The sequence below is a fragment of the Lissotriton vulgaris genome, chromosome 6 (assembly GCF_964263255.1).
Source record: "Lissotriton vulgaris chromosome 6, aLisVul1.2, whole genome shotgun sequence".
In the NCBI taxonomy this organism is placed as follows: domain Eukaryota; kingdom Metazoa; phylum Chordata; class Amphibia; order Caudata; family Salamandridae; genus Lissotriton; species Lissotriton vulgaris.
In genome coordinates this window covers 502,581,385-502,601,350 of record NC_141694.1, presented here as the reverse complement: position 1 = coordinate 502,601,350, position 19,966 = coordinate 502,581,385, and the positions used below count along the sequence as shown (strand labels likewise).

The 19,966-nt window shown below is 47.0% G+C and overlaps 1 protein-coding gene across 1 annotated transcript in view; it reads left to right on the top strand.

Annotated features, from left to right (window-relative positions):
- The window catches only part of LOC147707494 (CD109 antigen-like), a 502,391-nt gene that overhangs the window by 442,755 nt on the left and 39,670 nt on the right, over positions 1 to 19,966 (top strand). Inside the window, exons 28-30 of the mRNA XM_086926510.1 lie at positions 10,024 to 10,179; positions 10,266 to 10,331; positions 19,128 to 19,264. Of these exons, the coding sequence (XP_086782636.1) occupies positions 10,024 to 10,179; positions 10,266 to 10,331; positions 19,128 to 19,264 (359 nt within the window). The remainder of the gene's footprint in view (positions 1 to 10,023; positions 10,180 to 10,265; positions 10,332 to 19,127; positions 19,265 to 19,966) is intronic.

Below are 19,966 nucleotides of genomic sequence, written 5' to 3'. Positions count from 1 at the left end.
CATTAAAGAAAACAGGTGCCAGCCACATAGCAATTATTTCATCACTTTCCTACTCCCAGGCATAGTGCTGAACTAGAAACTTAAATGCTCAGGACTAAACGTGGGTTTCCCTTAGTTGACCTCTCTAGCCAGCTTGACCCTAACTGGGTCACCTACTTTGAAGTACCTAACCGGCACACATTTCAGTAAATCATCTCGGGATCAACCTTTATATTGGTTTAACATTACAACACATGTTCCTTCCTTAAACAATTACCAACTCTCCTTGCTGCTGGAGTAATTGATTCATTACCTCTCCAACAATGTAAAAGGTTGGCATGTTCTAGGAGCTTGAACAAAAGTGTCAGCTGTCATGGAGTGTGATGTGATGTGTGGGTCGATCACCTTTTCAACGTTCAACCTTTTAGAAAGATCTAATCTGACACACCCACAAACGAGTCAATTAGCTCTCTCCGCAAGTTTCTTGCCTTGGAGATGAGACAGACTTGTCGTTTAAGTGCGAATACCAAAAATAGTACTCAGAAATGTCAGTAAGGCATGCAGTTTTCTATTGTTTAAGAAACTGCACTTCGATCCATTTTGATTTGTAACTAATACGTAGAAGTGCACACTTGTTTCCATAGTCTACAAATGATCCCAGAAAATCCAAAGCAGCTTTCTCCCACACGTGCTCAGGAAAATTCATCATTTTCCTAGAGGAATTCTTCGTGACTAGATGTGTGTTAGCTGCCTTAGAGACATTGCTAGCTTTAACCTTGAATTCAGTATTGGAATCCAGTCTGGGCCACCAATAGGTTTTGTAGAACCATACCTAAATGTCCATTGTATTCCAAATCCACCAGTTTCCTCCAACTGGTGCTAGCTTATCTCCCCCCATTAACAGACCCTTTTCAACAGATGATTCAGATGAGACTTTGGCAAAAGACTAAAGGTTTCCAGCCAAACATCTTTCTCTAGGCTAACCCTTAGTAACCCATTGTAATACTTTTTGCAGAGCAGCATCTTCCCATAAAGCCAACCTCCTTGATTCTGCAGATAGGGATGCCTGGGCTTAAAAAAAACCAAAGCAATGATGCATGTCATATGTTCACTTTCCAATTCCACAGCATATTCATCTTTCACAGACATGCTTGAGAAAAAAAATGAGCTCTCCTGTTAGTCAGTTCAGGAATATGTTTCTCTGGACTCTAGCAACTTTGTACTAAGCCTAGCTAAGATTGCCATTAAGTCTGAGTGTACACCAGGCCTACTGAATATAAGTACAGGGGGTTTGTGGTCTGTCCAATGATACAAATGGGTATCCCAGAGATAGCTCCTAAATTTCTGAACTCCGCATATATCGGCTAGAATTTCCTTCTCAATTACTAAACAGGAATTTTCAGCATCTTTCAATACCTGGGATTCAAAAGCAACTGTATGTTCTCCTTTTGCAATTATCTGCTTAACAATGGCACCTAACCGCCTTTCACTTGCCTCAACAGTGGCACAGACAAGTAAACCAGGAACAAAGAGCTTTAAGAGAGGCAGATTCAACAAATATATATTGATATGCAAGAATGCACCCATCTACCATTTTCCCCAGAGAAGCTATTTTTTCTTTATTAGTAAAAGTGTGATGGGTTCATCCATAGAGACAAAGTTCAGCAGGACTTTTGTATAGAATTCACAAAGTCCTACAAAGGAAATCACTTCTTTGCTTGTGAGGAAAGGAGACTCCTCCATGTACCTAACCAATCCTGACCTGTGATTAACTTCATCTGCCAGGGGCGGCCTTTGGCATGTGCAAGCTGTGCCCCATGCACAGGGCCACCAAACCCCAGGGGCCACGACGCCAATATATATCCTTAATATAATAATCCTCTGAGTATTGATACATATTTGTGTGGCGGCCCCTGGCAGAGATTTGGTGGACTCCGGCTGTGTTCCACTTCCAAACACCCTTACTCCGCTCGCCCGGACCACCTCTTCCGGGGCCCCCTACCTACGCTCCCTGCCCAGGGCCGCCAGAAGCCTAGAGACGCCCCTGCATCTGCACTAATAACATGGCCTAAATCTTCCAATTGTTTCTGCCTGTTAGACCCAGCATCTCTTAGCATGGTTTACCCAGACTTTTATCTTCTGATCTGTTTTGACTGAGTGCTGTTTTGATTGCTTTAGGACTCTGCTCTTTCTAGCTGCTGACCAGCGCTAAATGCAGGTATGCTATGTCAAAAATGTAATGACAATTTGTTTCTCCGATGTGCCCAGGGCCTGTAACTAAAATGCTACGATTGGGTCTGCAGCAATGAGTGTGCCTCCCACATGAGTAGCCCTTCAAACATGTCCAGGCCTGCCACTGCATAGCCTGTGTGGAGAGTTTTAAACTATTCATTTTGACCTGATAAGTTAATCTACTTGTCATGCCTAAACCTTCCTTTTCATTGCACAGAGATCAACCCTAGAGTAGGCCCTGGACAGCCCATGGGCAGGGTGCCGTGTACTTTAAAAGTTATGTTATGTTATGTTATGTTATGTTAGCTACATTTATTTTGCGCGCAGCTGCTCCAGCGAAGGAGCGTCCTGGCGCATGGAAAAGGTGAACATAACACAACGTGAGGAAAAAAGTGAGAGTCAACATAAAAAGTTTAAAACAGGTAGGTTTTCACGGCTCTGCGGAATGCTAGTAGATCCTCTAAAAGGCGGATTTCCAAAGGAAGAGAATTCCAGAGAGCCGCAGCTCTCACACGGAAGGAGCGCCCGCCCATCCGGCTAAGCCTGAAACGCGGGGTAACCACAAGGGATTGCCCAAGAGATCTGAGGGAGCGAGTCGGGACATACGGGAATAGGAGGTTATAGAGGATCTCAGGTGCCGATCCTTTTAAAATTTTAAAAGCGAGGCTGAGTACCTTAAAATGGATTCGGCTTTTCACTGGTAACCAGTGTAGGGACCGCAGAGTATTGGACGTGGGACAGGACCTCGGCAGGCCCACCACTGCTCTCGCAGCCGCGTTCTGGACGCGCTGCAGGCGGACGATCTCAGCTTGGTTAGCTCCCAGCAGGAGCGAACTGGCGTAGTCCAGCCGGGAGATGATCGTCGCTTGGATGACCAACTGTCTCGTCGGGGCATCGAAAAATTTAAGCACCGGCCTCAGTCCTGGGACATGTACGTTTATGTTTTGCATGTCCTAGTAGGGAAATACTAGTAAATTTGGTTTTCACTACAGCAAGGCCTATTTTTCCCATAGGTTAACTTTGGAGTTGCCTTGTTATTTTTTTTTAAACTTTATTTAGCATTTTCATCAATACAAAAAACATACTTTAATGTGTGCAGCAGTCCACAGTCACAGGCTGTCTCATCATATAAAATTGGTGTGATAAGTAACATGATAGGATGTTCGAAGCAGCATCAAATGAGAAGACCGATGGCACAAATAATTGCTAATAACAATAGGGTCCATAAACCACTCGAGGTAACAAATGAAATGGTGATACACCTCCAACAGGTACTTCTCTTCCCCCACACAATGAACCCGCTATTCAGTGTTGTATACTTTACTTTGTGCATTTACAAAGATTAATTAGGCTAAACAGTGTGAAGGATTCATCCCACTCCACCTGGGACAATCACCTGCTCTAGCTGAGACTCAGTTGCCTGTCTAAGGGTCTCGATATACGTCTTATAGTGTACCCAGACATCTTTGGGGCGTGACATGCTTGGCATCATACTTGCATAGAGCTCACTGTTTACATTGCAGTACGCAATACTACACATCCAACCTCTAACATTCTGGGCAGTTTTTCGCCCCCAGTGCAGTGCAACCTCCCACCTTAGCTAATAAAAGTTCTAATGCTGCAAACCTATGGATATTTGGGGAGAAGTTACAGTGTAGCCTAACAGGGCAACCTCTGGATTTGGCGTCAAAGGGATGGTTAACATTTGCCCAAGTGTGAGATGGACTTGCATCCAACAGTCTTGTAGTTTCGGGCATGTCCAAGTGAGATGTGAGAAAGTCTGCATGTGGAGCCGAACATTTGCGGCAGTTATGTGGAGTAGAGGGTTAAATTTTATGTGCTAGTGCCGGGGTAAAATAGATGCGGCGTAAACATTTTAAATGTAGGAGTTTATGTCTGCTGTTAAGCGAAATGTCTTTCATGACCGAGCAGCATTGAGCCCATTGCTCGTCAGTAATTGTAATACCCAGGTCATCTTCCCAAGCAATGCGAATCTGGCTGTCTTGTACAGGCTTCAGTGAGGTGCATGCCCTGTAAAGTTTCGATATCATGTGCGTACCATCTACTTTCTCTATAAGTATCATCAGGGGAGGGAAAGAAGCTGTTTCTATTGGGAATGTCGGGAAAACGGAGCGCAGTGCGGAATGTAGGCGGTTTAATACAAATTTGTCCATAAAATCTACTGTATTAAAGCGTGTGTCTTCCGAGGGTGAAAATATGTGGCCATCAGGGTGCAAGTTCCCCAGTGTTGTTAAGTCTTACTTCGCCAAGGTGCGCTGCACCAGTGGCGCCGACGTGATGGGAAATAACCAATGATTAATGACTGGTAGGGGAGAGGAACATAACCTCTCCGTTCCAGTGATCCGGTACAGTTTATGCCATGCCCAGGTCGTGGAGGATACAGTCTGAATTTCTAGCGGGTTCTTGGAAGACCCACGGGCAGTACAGCAGAGAGGTGTCCGGGAAGTACCAGGTCCATCTCAGGTCTCAGATATGGGATACGGGCATCCGGATGATACCAGTGATATGCACAGCTACACTGTGCCACCAAATAATAAAGCTGAAAATCTGGAACATTATAACCCCCTCTCTCATATGACAATGTGAAGACTGCCCATCGAACTTGTGCATGTTTACCACCCCAAACTGAACGACTCAGGGAAGTGTGCTGAAAAAGTGATTAGTGAGAGGAATCAGTATGTTGTTGAATAAATATAAAAATTTGGGGAGGACAACCATTTTAGTAATGGCAACTCAGCCTGACATTGACGAGGGCAATTTTAACCATTTCTCAATTTGAGCAGTGAGCGTGTCCATTGCCCTACCATAATTAAGACTGAGAATCTGGGCTGTGTCTAGGTGAACGTGTATGCCTAAATACTTTACCAATTATGTGCACCATTCAAGGGAGAACTCAAGTTCCCATGGTTGTGTGCTAGTTGCCAATGGAAATATGACCGATTTGTGCCAATTTATGCCCAGTCCCGAGAAACTGCCAAACCTGATGATTTCTCGAAGGAATTCATTTAAGTTATCCTGGGGGTGTCTAACATTTAATATCGTGTTGTCTACATATAGTGATACCAATAGGAGGTCGGTGTTGAATTGTAATACCCTATGGAGATGCTTCACTTGGAAATTATGTATGGGGGGTCCATGGCTAATATGAACAATAAAGCAGACAGTGGATAGCCCTGTCTGGTTCCTCATGTTAGCGCAAATGGAAAAGAAAGAGTACCATTTAAAAGCAACCGGGCAGTCGGTTTATTAAATAATAGAGCTGTTGTGGCGGTAAAGGCCATGGGCATGCCCATGCGGTGCATTATAGAGAGAAAAAAAGACCATTCTAGGGAGTCGAATGCCTTTTCTGTGTCCAACAATATGGCAGTGGACAGGATGGAAGTGTCAATCCGGTGGATGACCGATAACAGTGTGTGGAGATTCAGGGAGGTGGAGTGATGTGGCACAAACCTGGATTGAGCTGGGGAGATTATAAATTGCATCAATTGGGACAGTCTGTTGGAGATAACCTTTGCTAATATTTTATAATCTAAGTTTAGAAGGGATAATGGACGATAAGAGCCGCACTGTGTAGGGTCTTTGCCCGGCTTAGAAAGCAGAATTATGACCGCCTCGCGTAGAGTAGGGGCTAGAGTCTGCCGTTCAAGGGCCTCTGCATAGACTTCAATGAGTTCGGGAGCTAAGATATCTACTAACGTTTTTTAGAATTCCCCCATAAGTCCATCAAGCCCTGGCGCCGAAGAGCCCCGAATAGTGTCTATGGCAAGGAGCACATCAGCAACAGAAATGGGTTCAGCTAAAAAGTCCTGCATGTATTTTTCAAGATATACCAATGCGACTTCGTCCAAGTAGCTAACGTGCGCTGCTTTATCATCTTCAATAGTAGATGAGTAGAGTTTGGTGAAGAACCTCAGAAAGCTACTCCGAATGTCTATTGTGGTGGTGTGATTGTGTGTATCAGAGGCTTGCAGTTCAGTAATGTATGTCTTGTGATAAGGTGGGCGCATCAGTTGAGCAAGCACTTTACCAGGTCTCTCTCCCTCTCCGTATCATCTGTCCGTCTGGAATTTTCCTAGAAATAAAATTTCCCTATCTGCCGTGTTTCCGAAGTCTTCTAATAGCACCAATCGCCTCTGTTCATATGTAGGGGTAGATTGTTGTGCATTGTCCTCATCTAGCGTTTTGAGGTCTTGTTCAAGCCTCGCCAATTTGTTATGTAGATCTTTAAGTACACTGGCATGTTTCGCAATGCATGTGCCCCTGAGAACCGCCTTGAACCCCTCCCACAGGACCGCCCATGAATCTACAGAGCCAGTGTTTATATCAAAGTAGTCTTTGATGACATCGTAAAACTCAGCCTGGAATACCTCATCCTGCAATGCGTGGTTAGGGAACCGCCATTGGCACTCAAAGGCATCTGGGCGGGGGAACTGTAACTGCAATTTCACCGGGGAATGGTCAGAATAGGTCCGAGGGAGATACTCCACCTGCGAGCACCAGCCGTAAATGTCCGGCGATAGCAGCCAAAAGTCAATCCATGTCCATGTGTTGTATTGGCCTGAATAGTGTGTGTATTCAGTCGTGTTTGGGTTCCGTTTACTCCATATGTCCAATAGGGAGAACCGATCGCAGAGCTCCAGGAGAGCACGTCTAGCTCTGGGTTTAGTGTCTTGTGTACCTGAGGTACTGTCAGCAATTGGGTTTGGTAGTATGTTAAAATCCCTACCAACTATCAAATTCTGTGGGTCAAGTTTGTCGAGCTGTGAAGACAAATCATGAAAAAAGTCTGGGGCATCTACATTAGCGGCATATGTGCATAATAGTGTAAGTTTCCTACCAAACGGGGTCCCAGCAACTATTAAATAGCGTCCTTCATAATCTTGTTGACAGGCGCTTAAGCAGAATGGAACTGTAGTGCGTATTAAATGGATTTCCCCCTGGCGTAGTTACTATAATTAGCAAACTATCTATTCACTCCCCAGCTATACCCAAGATGCGCCTTTTCATTCTTGGGGAGGTGAGTTTACTGTAAAAAAGGTGACATCTACCTTGTGTCGCATTAAATAATGAAGAACCTGCCTCCGTTTTCGAGTGTTATTTAAGCCACTCACATTTCATGAGAGCAGAGTGACGCCCGATGGACCCTCAACATTTCCAAACTTGGTCATCTAACTGGTGTGATGATTCTGTAAGTGTAGACAGTTTACTACTAAAATCAGTGATTGGCCTGGAGTGCTGCAACCGAACAATAAGGACTAACTTATTAATGAAGTTACCCACCCACCACCCAGACGAATCCCCACCCAGTGAAGGGCCATACCCCAAATGAAAATACATGTGGGATACCAGATATTTTTACACAGAAATTACGTTCCCAATAAACAGTACCCCAAGGTGGAACAAACCATACACAAAGGATACACCATGGGGGGGCAGCAACGCCCTGGTCAGTCTATAAAAGACTGAAATATCAAAACAAAATTATGTAACGTGTTCCTGCTAAATGAAACATAAGATCATGCAATGGAAGATAGTCTGATCATCCTTTGCCAGGACTCGAGAACAGTTCCGCGCTTGCATCTGAGCCACTGTGTGGGGGAGAAGGTCTCGACCCAGCCCTGCTCGCAGGAATGTTTTTCTGTTTGTATATCCGGCAAAACTCCTGCGCCTCCGTCAGGTTATCAAATATGCGAGCCCTGCCATCTACACAACTTTCAGCCTGTTAGGATACAGCATACCATATCATAGACCCAAATTTCTCAGGGCGGCCTTGACACCGTTGAATTTCCTCCTAGCTTCTTGTACCATGGCAGTAAAGTCAGGATAGAAGGACAGTTTGGAGCCATGCCAGTCCACATCTCTTTTTTTCTTCGTGCCAGGCGGAGAATTGTGTCCCTGTCATGAAAGTTCATGACGCATGCTGCGATGGGTCTTGGAGGAAGACCGGGGTTGGGATGAGGGCCCAGTGATCTATGCGCCCTCTCTATGACGGAGCCAGGGGTGAAAGCCTCTTTGCCAAACAGACCCAACAGCATGGTTTCAACAAACAGATTCATGCGGCCAGTGGGAGTTGTCTCGGGGACGCCTAGGATGTGCACGTTGTTTAGGCGACTGCGCACTTCTAAGTCTTCATTTTTGGATCGCCACTTCCTTAAGAATGCGCTCGACTGACGCCAGGCATTGGGCCGACTGTGCCATTACATCTTTGATATCTGAGATGCAGTCCTCCGCCACATCCAACCTTCGATCATGCGCTTGAACCTTAGCACCAAGGCTGGCGATGGTGTTGTTAAGGGAATCAAAGCGACTGTCTAGCGGTGTAAAGCCCACACACATCTCTTGGAGCAGTGAGTGAGCAGTGTCAGTGGATCCGTCACCTAGCACGGGCCTTGCACAGATTCCGCCAAGGTGGAGGTTTGCTCCTGGGTAGTGTCCGCAAGTTTTCCGAAAGGGAGTATCCTGTTTAGGGTCCTGGCGGCCCATGCCACAGAAAACGTAACTGCCACTTCCCACCAGGTGGCAGCGGACGTTGCCAGGGTGAACCTGTTCCCCCTCTGTGGCACCCGCTAGAACAGTGAGCCACCCTAAGCCCCTCAGCTCCGAGGCAAGATGGCGAGCAGGCAATCCGGCGCATGTTGTGGTGATACTGCTGGATGTTACCCCCCGCTGCAAGTGCCGGCTATACTAGAAGGAGGGGGAGGCACACTCCGGCTTCGCTGGCCATGTTGCAATGCTGTGGCCACAAGTATACAGCAGGCACCCCTGTAGGTAGGAGGCTAGATGCCAGTGAATGTGGGTGATATAGTACAGCGCAAGGGCTAGCTTACAACCAGGCATGGATGCCTGACTTCCTGGTCGAGCTGCTTTCTCTGGCGAAGTGCGCAGTAGGCTCCCGCCTTTAACTGAGCACAACTGCGGGGTGGGCTCCCATCTCAAGGAACACAGAATGTGGGGTGGGCACCCTCTAAACCATAATGCGGGGTGGGCTCCCACTCATGGAGTTGCATGCTTGTGACTGCGCACTACTTTAAAACAAGCATTTGCAATGCAATACCACTCACATTTACACGAGACGTATTGCATTACAAATGGGAGTGCTGGTGTTTAAGAAGGCACAAACGGGAGTGGAAGGGGTGATGGGGGCGAGAAGTGATGAACAGCGGGAAGGGGTGGGGGGACACAGGGCATAAAATAGTGTTTGAGTAAAGGTGCCAATAACCAGGATACAAATGACAAGATGGTCATCAGGAGGAGGGACTCCTCCTGATGCCTAAACCCAATCAGAAGGAAGCATTTAGGATGCAAGCCAATCAAAAGGATGGGAGGAGAGTGGGCGGAGCTTCAAGAAAGCTACCACGCTATAGTATATACTGCATGTCTCAAAGAGACAGCGCAAGCGCTACCTAGGTGAGACCTAAAAATGGCATCCTCATCAAATGGCTGTGTTAAAATGGTCACTGCATTTACACTTCATAACACAAAACAAACGCTCTTTGTCAATTCTTTAAAAAGAAAAAAATGATGTTTAATGGAGTACTGCAAGTACATAATCTTGTATTGCCTCAGTCGGTCTAAAACAGTCATTCTTAGGGTGACTGTTAAACATAACTTCGATCGAAGTGGTAAGTCACAAGTGATCTATGAGGATTTCATATAAAAGTTGTCAGAAAAGCTGAGAAAATTAAATGTTGGGGGTCAGTGGAAATGTGAATTGCAACATTTAAAATGAACAGTTATCTGGTAAGATAGTGTTAATATTTAATGATCATGGGTTTTTATATTTTTTTACAGGATACCATAATGGCTCTGCAGGCATTATCTGAGTTTGCGGCGCTGTATGCATCGAGCGACTCTTCTCTCAGCGTTACTGTCACTGGGCCTGGAACCTTTGTCCCAAAATCGTTTCAAATTAATTCTGCTAATCGCTTGGTGCTACAAAGAGCAGCGGTAAAATATGTCACTATCGTCTAGCTTAACTATAGCAAGAAAATGTCTTAAAAGTGACTCTGACCATATTTGTGTTTATATTTTAGATACCCGTGTTTCAGCCATTTGCAATCAACGTTACAGCTGTGGGAAATGGACTTGCTATATTCCAGGTAAAGATGCATACAAATCATAATTTGTTGCTAGAATTCTCTCTGCTGGGTAATTGGTATCCTGGTCGTCATATATATTACACCCTTAGCGGAGACCATTACCTTTTGCAAAGTACTTGCAGATTTCATAGCTTTTTATAAGATTTCTCCGGCCATCCTCCTCCCTCAAACCCACCACAAGGCATCTAAGATGTGTAAATAGTTGAAGTGTTTTTTTAGTGCTCAGGTCAGCCATCTGATTTCTCGAGTGTTTTAAAGAAGCACAAAATACCATGAATAGTATTACACAAGAAATAGCGCATGAGTAAAGGCGGTGACTCTTGAGATATTGTGGCTATTCTTGGCACAAACTTGCCTACTCTGAAATTCCTGAACTGGCATAATGGGTCATTCTTGAAACTCTGCTAGCACTGTTGATGCAATGGTGCCTAACCCGGTATACTGCTTTCAGTGGTGTAATATAGGCAATTACATGGTTATACCATGACTACTACAGTCCGAGTCCTATGCTCTCAAAATTGGTGTAGCCCATCTGCATCTAGCCATGCACTCACTTTCACCCACTCATAAAGCAATTAAACTCAGCCTTCACGCACTCATCCATCCATGCTCTTAATTTCTCATTATTTAGCCTTGCACTTAGTTAATTTACTCAGTTATCCACCTTTGCTCCTATTCTCACATTCACCCACTCAGTCTATATAAGCACACACTGTAAGAAATGGGGTTACCAAATCTCCAGGGGGTAGCATGGAGCAGAGCGGGCAGGCCAAACTTCGGAGGACATGTGAAGAACTCACGCAGTACCCACAGACAACACACCAGGCACACCACAAAAGAGACAGGACACCGCCTCTGGTTGGAAAAAGAAGTAGTTTAGTATATCTCCAACCTGCAAGGCAAAAATGCAAAACAGTGGTAATCACAACAGGGCGCCAACTGGCACCAGAGCCAAGTATATCAGGGGGGATTATTTACAAGGGGAACAATGGGAAAAAGGGTTCAGTCCGTAAGTCCATGGCTGAAATGAAAAGAATGTGATCAAATTGTCATGAAACCTGGGGTCAATATGGCGGGGCCAACTCAGGCCCTAATCCTTAGTAGTAGGCGGTAATTGCAAAATACAACATTAGCATTAGTACACACCATGCACTACACCTCCAACATGACCCCTGTAAAGGAATAACTTCATGGCATTACAGCGCATGATAGCAGACAGGAGCACCTATAATAAATCAGCAAATCTGGCTCATTCACATGGGGCAAAACAATGGGCCAGGGATAACACGTCCGGCCACCATAGGGGCACTCCGGGCGCCAACCTGTAAGAAAAGTGCACATCCACCTGCACTGGGGACACGCAAGCAACACATCAACCATCAGGTGGAAAACATCCGTGTACCTTGGCATCTGTAACATTAGCAATCGGCAACATCACCTTAGGCCAGGGAGATAACCATCTTGTCAGGTAAGTAGGCACCTTGGATTCAATAAAACCTTAGGCATACACACTAGGCAACCAAGGTAGCATGGGAACCCCAGGACGGACACCTCCGCTCGTGGGCAGGGATAACCAAACATTTCTTATAACCCGGTCACAGTGCCGGAATAAATATTTCCTTAGGGTAACCCCAAACCTCTCATCATGTGAACAACCTTTCCTTAGAGGAGCCATAGACCCACAATGGATGATCGCTCAGTACTTAACCGGTGGGCTCTGGCCCAGTTCAGTCGCCTTACGGGGGCCACCAGGGCCCAACAACAGTCTCCCAAGGAAAGGGGGCGGGCACCGACCCTGTGCCCTGACTCCAGCCCCAACCACCACGCAGCTGAGCCCCCACTCACTGGGCTCCTTGGGATGTCCTTCTGTCTCCACGCGGTCTTCTTCTGTGGGCTTGGACCCTCTTCTTCGGGGTTCCTTGGGGGCTCTCACACAAGGCGGGGGGGAGGGCAGGCACCGACACGTGCCTTGACGCCCCCCTCCCTCTCGCTCCGTATTAGTGGGCACAGCGGGGCTTCCCTCCTCCTTGTGGGAGCCCTGCCAACAGCTCAGCTCCTCCCCCGGGTCCCTCTCTCTCCCATGGGGACCCGAGGCTTCCGTCGGCCTCCTCGGGCTCTCCTGGGGGCACTCGCTCTTCGTGCTTCACCCGGGAACGCATCTGGGGCCCAGGGCTTCGATGCAGCCTCCGCAAGGCGGCCGACGTGTTCCCTATACCGGGGTCCCCTCAGCTCACTGGGGGCCCACAGCACCTCCTTCGTCTTCACCCGAGCACCTCTTCCTCACTGGGGCCCGGGACTTCCAAAGCGGCCTCTCCCTGCTTCTGGGGCCTGTCTCGGCCCAGGAGCCAATCGGGCCGCGGCTCCCGGGGGTGCGGCAGCGCCAACCAATCGGTGCGCGGCGTGGCTGGGGGCGCGGTCGGTGACGTCACTGGCACCCCAGCCACGTGATGCAGGCAGGGTGACTTCGGGGCTAACGCAGCCTGTTGAGGATTCCGGCGGCCCTCTCCTGACACCGAGGGCCACCGCAGGGGCACAATCGACGGCGCTGGAGCCACAGGCACAAAGATCAGCTTCGCCAGGCGCCTCAGGCGGCGCGGGGCAGCGTCAGCACCCCGGGCCGAGGCGGTGATTCCTTGGCGGCGATGACAGCCGGAATGAGGGGTAGGCTCCCTCCGATTCGGATGACGCCACGCGAGGTAGGCACTCGCTCCAATTTAAACGGGCATACTGGCACCAAAACGCGGGGCAGGCACCTGCGGCGCTTTGCACTAAACACAGTTCCCTCAGGCCACGCTGTGCTTCATCGCTTCCAGGCACATCACTTCCGGTGGCAGTGTGGCACCTCGCAAATTATGGTGCTCAGGGCTTCACAGCGCTTCGGGGCCCTGGCGCTCAAGGGGCCTCACAGCACTTCAGCCAGCAACAGTTCCTCTGGGCATAATATTCCCCATGCAGCGCTTCACAGGCAGCTCCTCACAGCCCAGCGCTTTCAAAGGGCCACAGCTTCACAAGGAGGGCGGACAGTCCCACAACAGGCCCCAGGGGCACACTCCTCACCGCCTGGGGGGGAATCCAATGCACTCCTTCCCCTTCTGGGCGCTTCTTTAGCGCGGCGCTGGCGTGGTTCAAGGTCCAACAGTGTCAGGGACTTAGGGGGGACCCTCCTTCGTCAGGGGCCCTGGGGACAGTAGAGGGGGGTTGAATGGTGGCAGGGCCCAGCACACAGGCCCAAGTGGTGGTCACACCTTGCAGCAGGTCCCCTCACGTTCCTGTCCCAGCTCTCTAATATGAATTAGCCTACCGGAGTAGCACGAGTGCGGGTTTGTTTGGAAGAATATTGACCTGACGGGAGAGGAACAAAAATTATTTAAATTCATATCTCCCCGGGATTAAACATTGAAGGGCGCGGTCATGTCTTAGGCCGCGCTAACCATCCACCGTTAGAAGACGTTTTGCGGGAGGAATTTAAATTACCCACTAACAAGATATACATCGGTTTCAAAACACAGAAACACAACAATCCCTCGCATTTTCGATTACTGAAAGAGTCGCTACATGATCTAAGGGTTAGGCGTTTTGGATGTAAGATAAACATTGGTCTTAAAAATAAATGAACACAACAATCCTTCGCATCTATAACTAGTGGAAAAGTCAATACCTGATATAATTGGAAGCTACATAAAAATAAGCCCTGAAGTCTGTGCTTGAAGTTGGATAGGAGTCCATTGATAAAATTGAAGATACCCAACCATGCAGGGGCTATAAAATATCGTTTGTGAATATATGAGTATTCTGCAAGAAAGGTCCTGAGGAAGGCGGTTCTATACTGCCGAAACGCGTCGACCTTGCGTATTAATTCGCACTTCTATCTGCGATCCCTCAGACGCAGAATTAAGAATGAATGCAGTATGTATGATAAGAATGGGGTGCATGTATTTGTGAGAATGTTCAATTTTTCATATATTGTCTTCTCTGCATGGAATGGCTTTTTAAGGATTGTATTGTAGTATTATGTGTTTTATATTATGTGTTTTTTGAAATATAGAAATTGATGTGACACACTGATAAATGAGAAATTTTTGTACTAAGAAATATAACTAAAGTGAAAAAAATAATAAAACTATAAAGCTCAAAAAAAATGTTGATGTCTGCCCTTATGTATTAAAATACAAAAACTAAAGTGTTGGATGTGTATCGTTAGAATTATAGAGGTCAAGGGGGAATATTTTTTGATAATGAAAGTGTGATACACCTTTTGGCAAGAAGGAAGTATACGTCCTCAGGACTATTTATCTGGGAAAAAAGTGGTGTAGGGAGGGACCACAGAAAGTACCTGTTGTTCACTCACTCAGTGTACAGAAGTAATGGTAATGGGAAAGACGGTCATAATAGGCAGGAGTCGTTACAAGCAAACTTCTCATGGGCTGAAATGGTGTGCACAGAACGAATGTCAGGACCAATAGTAGGTCCCATTATAGCATAACGAACAGCCTTGGATAAAACATGAGAGGTCTTCTTAGGAAATGCATCACAACAGGTAATTTAAAAAAAAGAAGGCTGAAAGGGCCAACATGTAAACATTAACTGTGCCCAATGCAAGGCCTTGTAGGGTCTATGACAGGACATACAACAAGCTTTCAAAATGCTCGGCCTGCAGAGGAACAAGCTAACAGAGACAACACCGGAACACGAATGTCTTCCAGATTCCTGTATAAATAGATTTTGCTGACGGATGTCTTACTACAAGAATGGCATCCACTGCCTCAGGTGGCAACTCAAAGGAGTTCAGCTGCCGCCCTGCAGTCTCCACACGTGGTGGTGCAGATTACAGAAATTAAGGTTTAGGATCCTTACCCTTATTGCTGAGACGGAGTCCTCCCGAAGGGTTCGCCGGGTTGGGGGGAAAAAGCTAAGAATCAGAAGATTTTCTGTCCCACTCAGTCATTTATATATTTACCATTGGATACTGCCCTTTTGTACCGCATTTCCTGTAGAGATGCTCTTGATGCCAATAAAAGCTGTAACTGTTATAAGATGTGCAGCATTCGCAGCATTCGGTTAAACAACTGGAAAAGAGGTTGTGATTTTAATCTACACACACTGTCTAAATCTAAGCCCGAACCTTTATCGCCCTTCTACAGGCACCTCATAAATAGGCGATAACAGGTTTTTTTAGCCAAATAAATTGGTGATGGATTTCCTTTTCAGCCCATCTACATAACAGTTCAGCTCATCAAAGAAATTGAGTGAACGCCGTACAGAGAGGATAAAAAAACAGATTGACAGTAAAGTAGATTAATGATTGAAATGGATCATGTTTCAATTCAGGATCAGAACGAAATGAATTGCTCCTGTGGCAATTTATAAAACTTACAGACCGTTTAGAAACTTTAAAAGAAACAAAAAACAAAAACCTTCCCTGCCATGCTCACAGCTTCCTGATGCCACTCCGGGAGCGGCGGTCAGCAGGCAGAGCCCAAAGCACTTCGCTTTTACAAATGCATTTGAGGAAAAGCCTCTGTTTATACAATCAAAGATTAATATGGTTCAATAATGCACATTTATAGTTTCTGGCGGATCTCCCACTGCGGTGGGTCACCGATGATGAGCGTGATAGCCTTGAGCTCCCTCTATCTGCGGAGGAGCTAGGAGCGGTCCTTGGAGAATTGAACGCAGGGAAGGCCCCCAGACCCAATGGGTTCCCGTGTGAGTTCTTTCGGAAGTATCACACTCAGTTAGGAGCACCCTATAATAGGGCCTTGGATGCTGCTAGGGAGTCTGGCCGCCTGCCGGGAGACTGGAGGCACGCTGAGATAGTGGTCTTCTGCAAACCGGGGAGACCCCGAGACCGTCATGAATCCTATCGCCCTATCTCATTATTGAATACCGAGGCAAAGATTCTTGCTAAGACCCTCGCCAACCGTCTCCTCCCATTAATTACCACCATGGTCCACTCAGACCAGGCTGGCTTTATGCCACACAGGGCCACCATGCATAATATCAGGCGAGCCCAGGCTGCACTGGAAATGATGAAAGCTACCGGAACCCATGCGGCGCTACTACTAGCGGATATAGATCGAGCATTCGACTCCCTGAGCTGGGTTTACCTGCAGGCGCTCCTGTCGCGGCTAAATCTTGGACCCGACTTTCTTTCGTACGTTTGGCTGCTATATACTGACTTAACGGCATCGGTTCGGGTGGCGGGTGCGGTCTCGGAGGCCTTCCCTATTGGACGGGGTACCAGCCAGGGCTGCCCTCTCTCGCCATATTTATTTGCTCTCGCCATGGAACCACTAGCGGCGTGGGTCTGCATAGATGCGCAGATGAGGGGATTTGAGTGGGACTCTGGGCCGACCGATAGGATCACTCTGTATGCAGACGACGTGCTGTTCTTTCTCACTGACCTTAATAGGTCGGGCCCAAGAGTTCTTGAAATGACGAGGATATTCGGTGAGGTCTCGGGGCTTTGACTTAACGTACAGAAATCTACTTTATGGACCTTGGGAGATGGTGCGGCGCTGGATGACTGGGCGTCAGCCCTACAGGAGTCTGTAGGGGGCCTTAAATACCTTGGAGTATTCCTGTCGGATATACCGGGAGTCTCGTGGGAACGTAACATCGTTCCGGTGTGGGACAAGGTTCGATCTGATATGAAGACGTGGTCCTGCATGCCCCTCAATCTCTATGGCCGCTCCGCAATATTTAAGATGGTGGCCCTCCCTCGTCTGCTCTATCAGTTACAAAACCACCCTTACCCTGTCTCGCCGCAGTGGTTCCGCCAGGTCAACTCGGCGCTGGGCCGTTTTCTCTGGGCTAGGGGCGCTGTCCGGGTGGCGCTTCGCACCTGCTTCTTGTCCTTATATTGTGGCGGCCTAGCATCGTCAGATATCTTATCTTACTACCAAGCATCTCATCAGTTAGTGTTAAACAAATGGTGGTATGGTGACCGCAGCAACCCGGCCTATGCCGGGAACGGTATTTGATGGACCCAGATACCCTTCATGAGCTGCTGTACTCAGCAGCAAAGAGGAAGAGACTTCCGATGGTTACACAGGTGGTGTTCCATGTGTGGCGTCGAGCGCTAAGCCGCATGGGATGGTGGAATACACTGACGCAGGAGACTCCGCTGTGGCACAATGGCCGTTTACCGGCTCTGACGGCCTTGCGGGGGTTCCGAGGCTGGGACGCAACAGGTCTGGGTCATGTTATGAAGGGGACGACCCTTAAATCGTTCCAGGGTCTGAGGTACGAATATGATATGCCGAACACCCAATTCTTTCAATACCTACAGTTTAAACACGCTATCTCCGCTGCCTTAGAGGGTCTGGAGTCCCTGCCAGAGTTCAGCCCCCTCGAAGCCAAGGTGTTCATGGGGGAACTAGAAGATAGGAAAATATCCCGCATCTATCAATCACTCGTTACCCAGTGCTCCTCCTCCCTAGATAACTTGCGGTCTACATGGGAGCGAGATGTAGGAGAATTAGATGAGGAGAGCTGGAGAGAGGCCCTGGCGGCCCCAAGGGAGACGGCCATCGCAGTGAGATTGCGATTCATTCAGTTTAAATACCTGCACAGGGCATATTACACAAGTGAACGACTGCATAGGGCTGGTCTGATCGCCTCCCCTGACTGTCTGAGGTGTGGCCATGAGGTGGGCACGTTTGTACACACGGTGTGGTCCTGCGGGGCATTGGAAAGATATTGGAAGCGATTTTGGGATTGTCTGGATGAGGCGCTGGGTTGGACACTCCCCCGTACATCACAGCTGGGTCTCTTACATGTTCTGGAGCAGGTAGGGGGCAACATCTATAAAAGACACTTATTACTCCTGGGCCTAGTGGTGGCTAAAAGGGACGTGGCCCGTGCTTGGAAAAACCCTCGAGCTCCCCCGATAGAGACCTGGAAACAGGGCTTGGACTACTATATGGGTCTAAAACGTCCAGTGTTCGAGGCCTGAGGCTGCCCTAAAAAGCATTTCAAAATTTGGAAGAGGTGGGCGGACTATGGGGGACTGTGGCTGGAGCCGCCGGCGCACCAGGATGCTGTCAATGAACAAATGTTTGATGAACCAGGGAGTGGATAGGAGTGTATTGCCTTTTTCATACGGACTGCTTTATCGTATGTGGACTGGCATTGTGAATGGGGTTAGGGGGGGACCCGATGGGGGGTAGTTCATGTGGGGGGGGAATGGGGGGTTATTCGACAAAACTGATTAGTGTTGATTTCTAAATTGATTGCTTATCTCTGTATTTTGATTTTATGCTCATGGCTTCTCCCGGGTTCGGAGTACTGTGGAATGTTTTTGCAATCTTCCTTGATATAACAATAAAGTCTGTTCTGAAAGAAAAAATTAATGCACATTTATTTCAGGATTAAAGTTAGCACTTTCATCTTTCCATTAAACTCATTCCACCTTCTATGTGTAGTACCAATCTTCTTCCAGAGGGGGATCTACTGTCTGGGACAGAAGTAAGTTATTTAATGTTGAGTCAGATTAATGGTCAATAATTTATTTTCTGAACCGTCCATTTTACCAATGAATTATTCATTCGATGTCTGGATTGGATGTGACGTGACCTAATCTATAATGACAGTTTAATCTATGTTGCCATGCCGATTTATGCTGTAAATGAATCCTTGAGTTGGGAAAAGTGTTCAAAAGACAGCCTCTCCCTTATTTCAATGCACTACAATTCTAATATTAATTTTAGAATACATGGACGTAGCTGGAAGAGTGCCACTTAGGATTTCTGTGTTCTCCAACGAGTTCTCACATGTAGATTGTTTATCCTTCAGATGAACGTGGCTTACAACATTATGCCTTCCGCGAGGGGCAGAAGAAGCGTAGATGGAACAGAAACCTTTGCATTGGACATCACAGTAGAAGACGACAAAAATGATTTAAACAAAGTTACAGTTCAAGCATGCACAAGGTAAAATTATTTCTGCTAACTTCGTTTTTGCCAAACGTTCATTCTTCTGACTGTTCATGTTTTGTATATACCATGGGCATCCACTCCAGTGACCAGAAAGCATCGCGAGACAAATTTGCGATGACAGCGCCACTAAATTCCTCCTTCATTCATTGGTTCATGTATTAAATTGCTTCCAATTCTTAAAGCCTCTTCCTCACAACTGTTTTGATTTATTTCATTGACTGAATTTTGTAAGCAGTTACTAAGGTTTTCAGATTGGACAAATATCTATGTATACATGGCTCGTATAAAGCACATAGATTGGGGTAGAGACCTATTTAGTATCATACACAATGGGGAGCCTGGGTCACGGATGTTTTTCAGTGATTGGTTTATAGGACAAAGAATTTGGGAGGCCAGAGAAACAGGGTCGACTATCAGGTGATTGGATGGGCTTTTAATGCCATTGCTGTAATTTGGGAATGTTGCAGCAAATCTGCTATGCAGAGGGTTGTTGTTCCAGATACTGGGCACATGAAATGAAAATAAATGTGTATTCCTGGTCCTTTCCTTCTCACATTTCTTTATGTTAACTGTGTCATTACTCATTTTGTTGCACTGGTCTTCTGAGGTGGTTACCTGTTGGCCAGTTAGGCTGATACACCAGGCATCACTACCCTTGTTGTGACATCGAGTTTCTTCAAGATAATGTTACCTGTA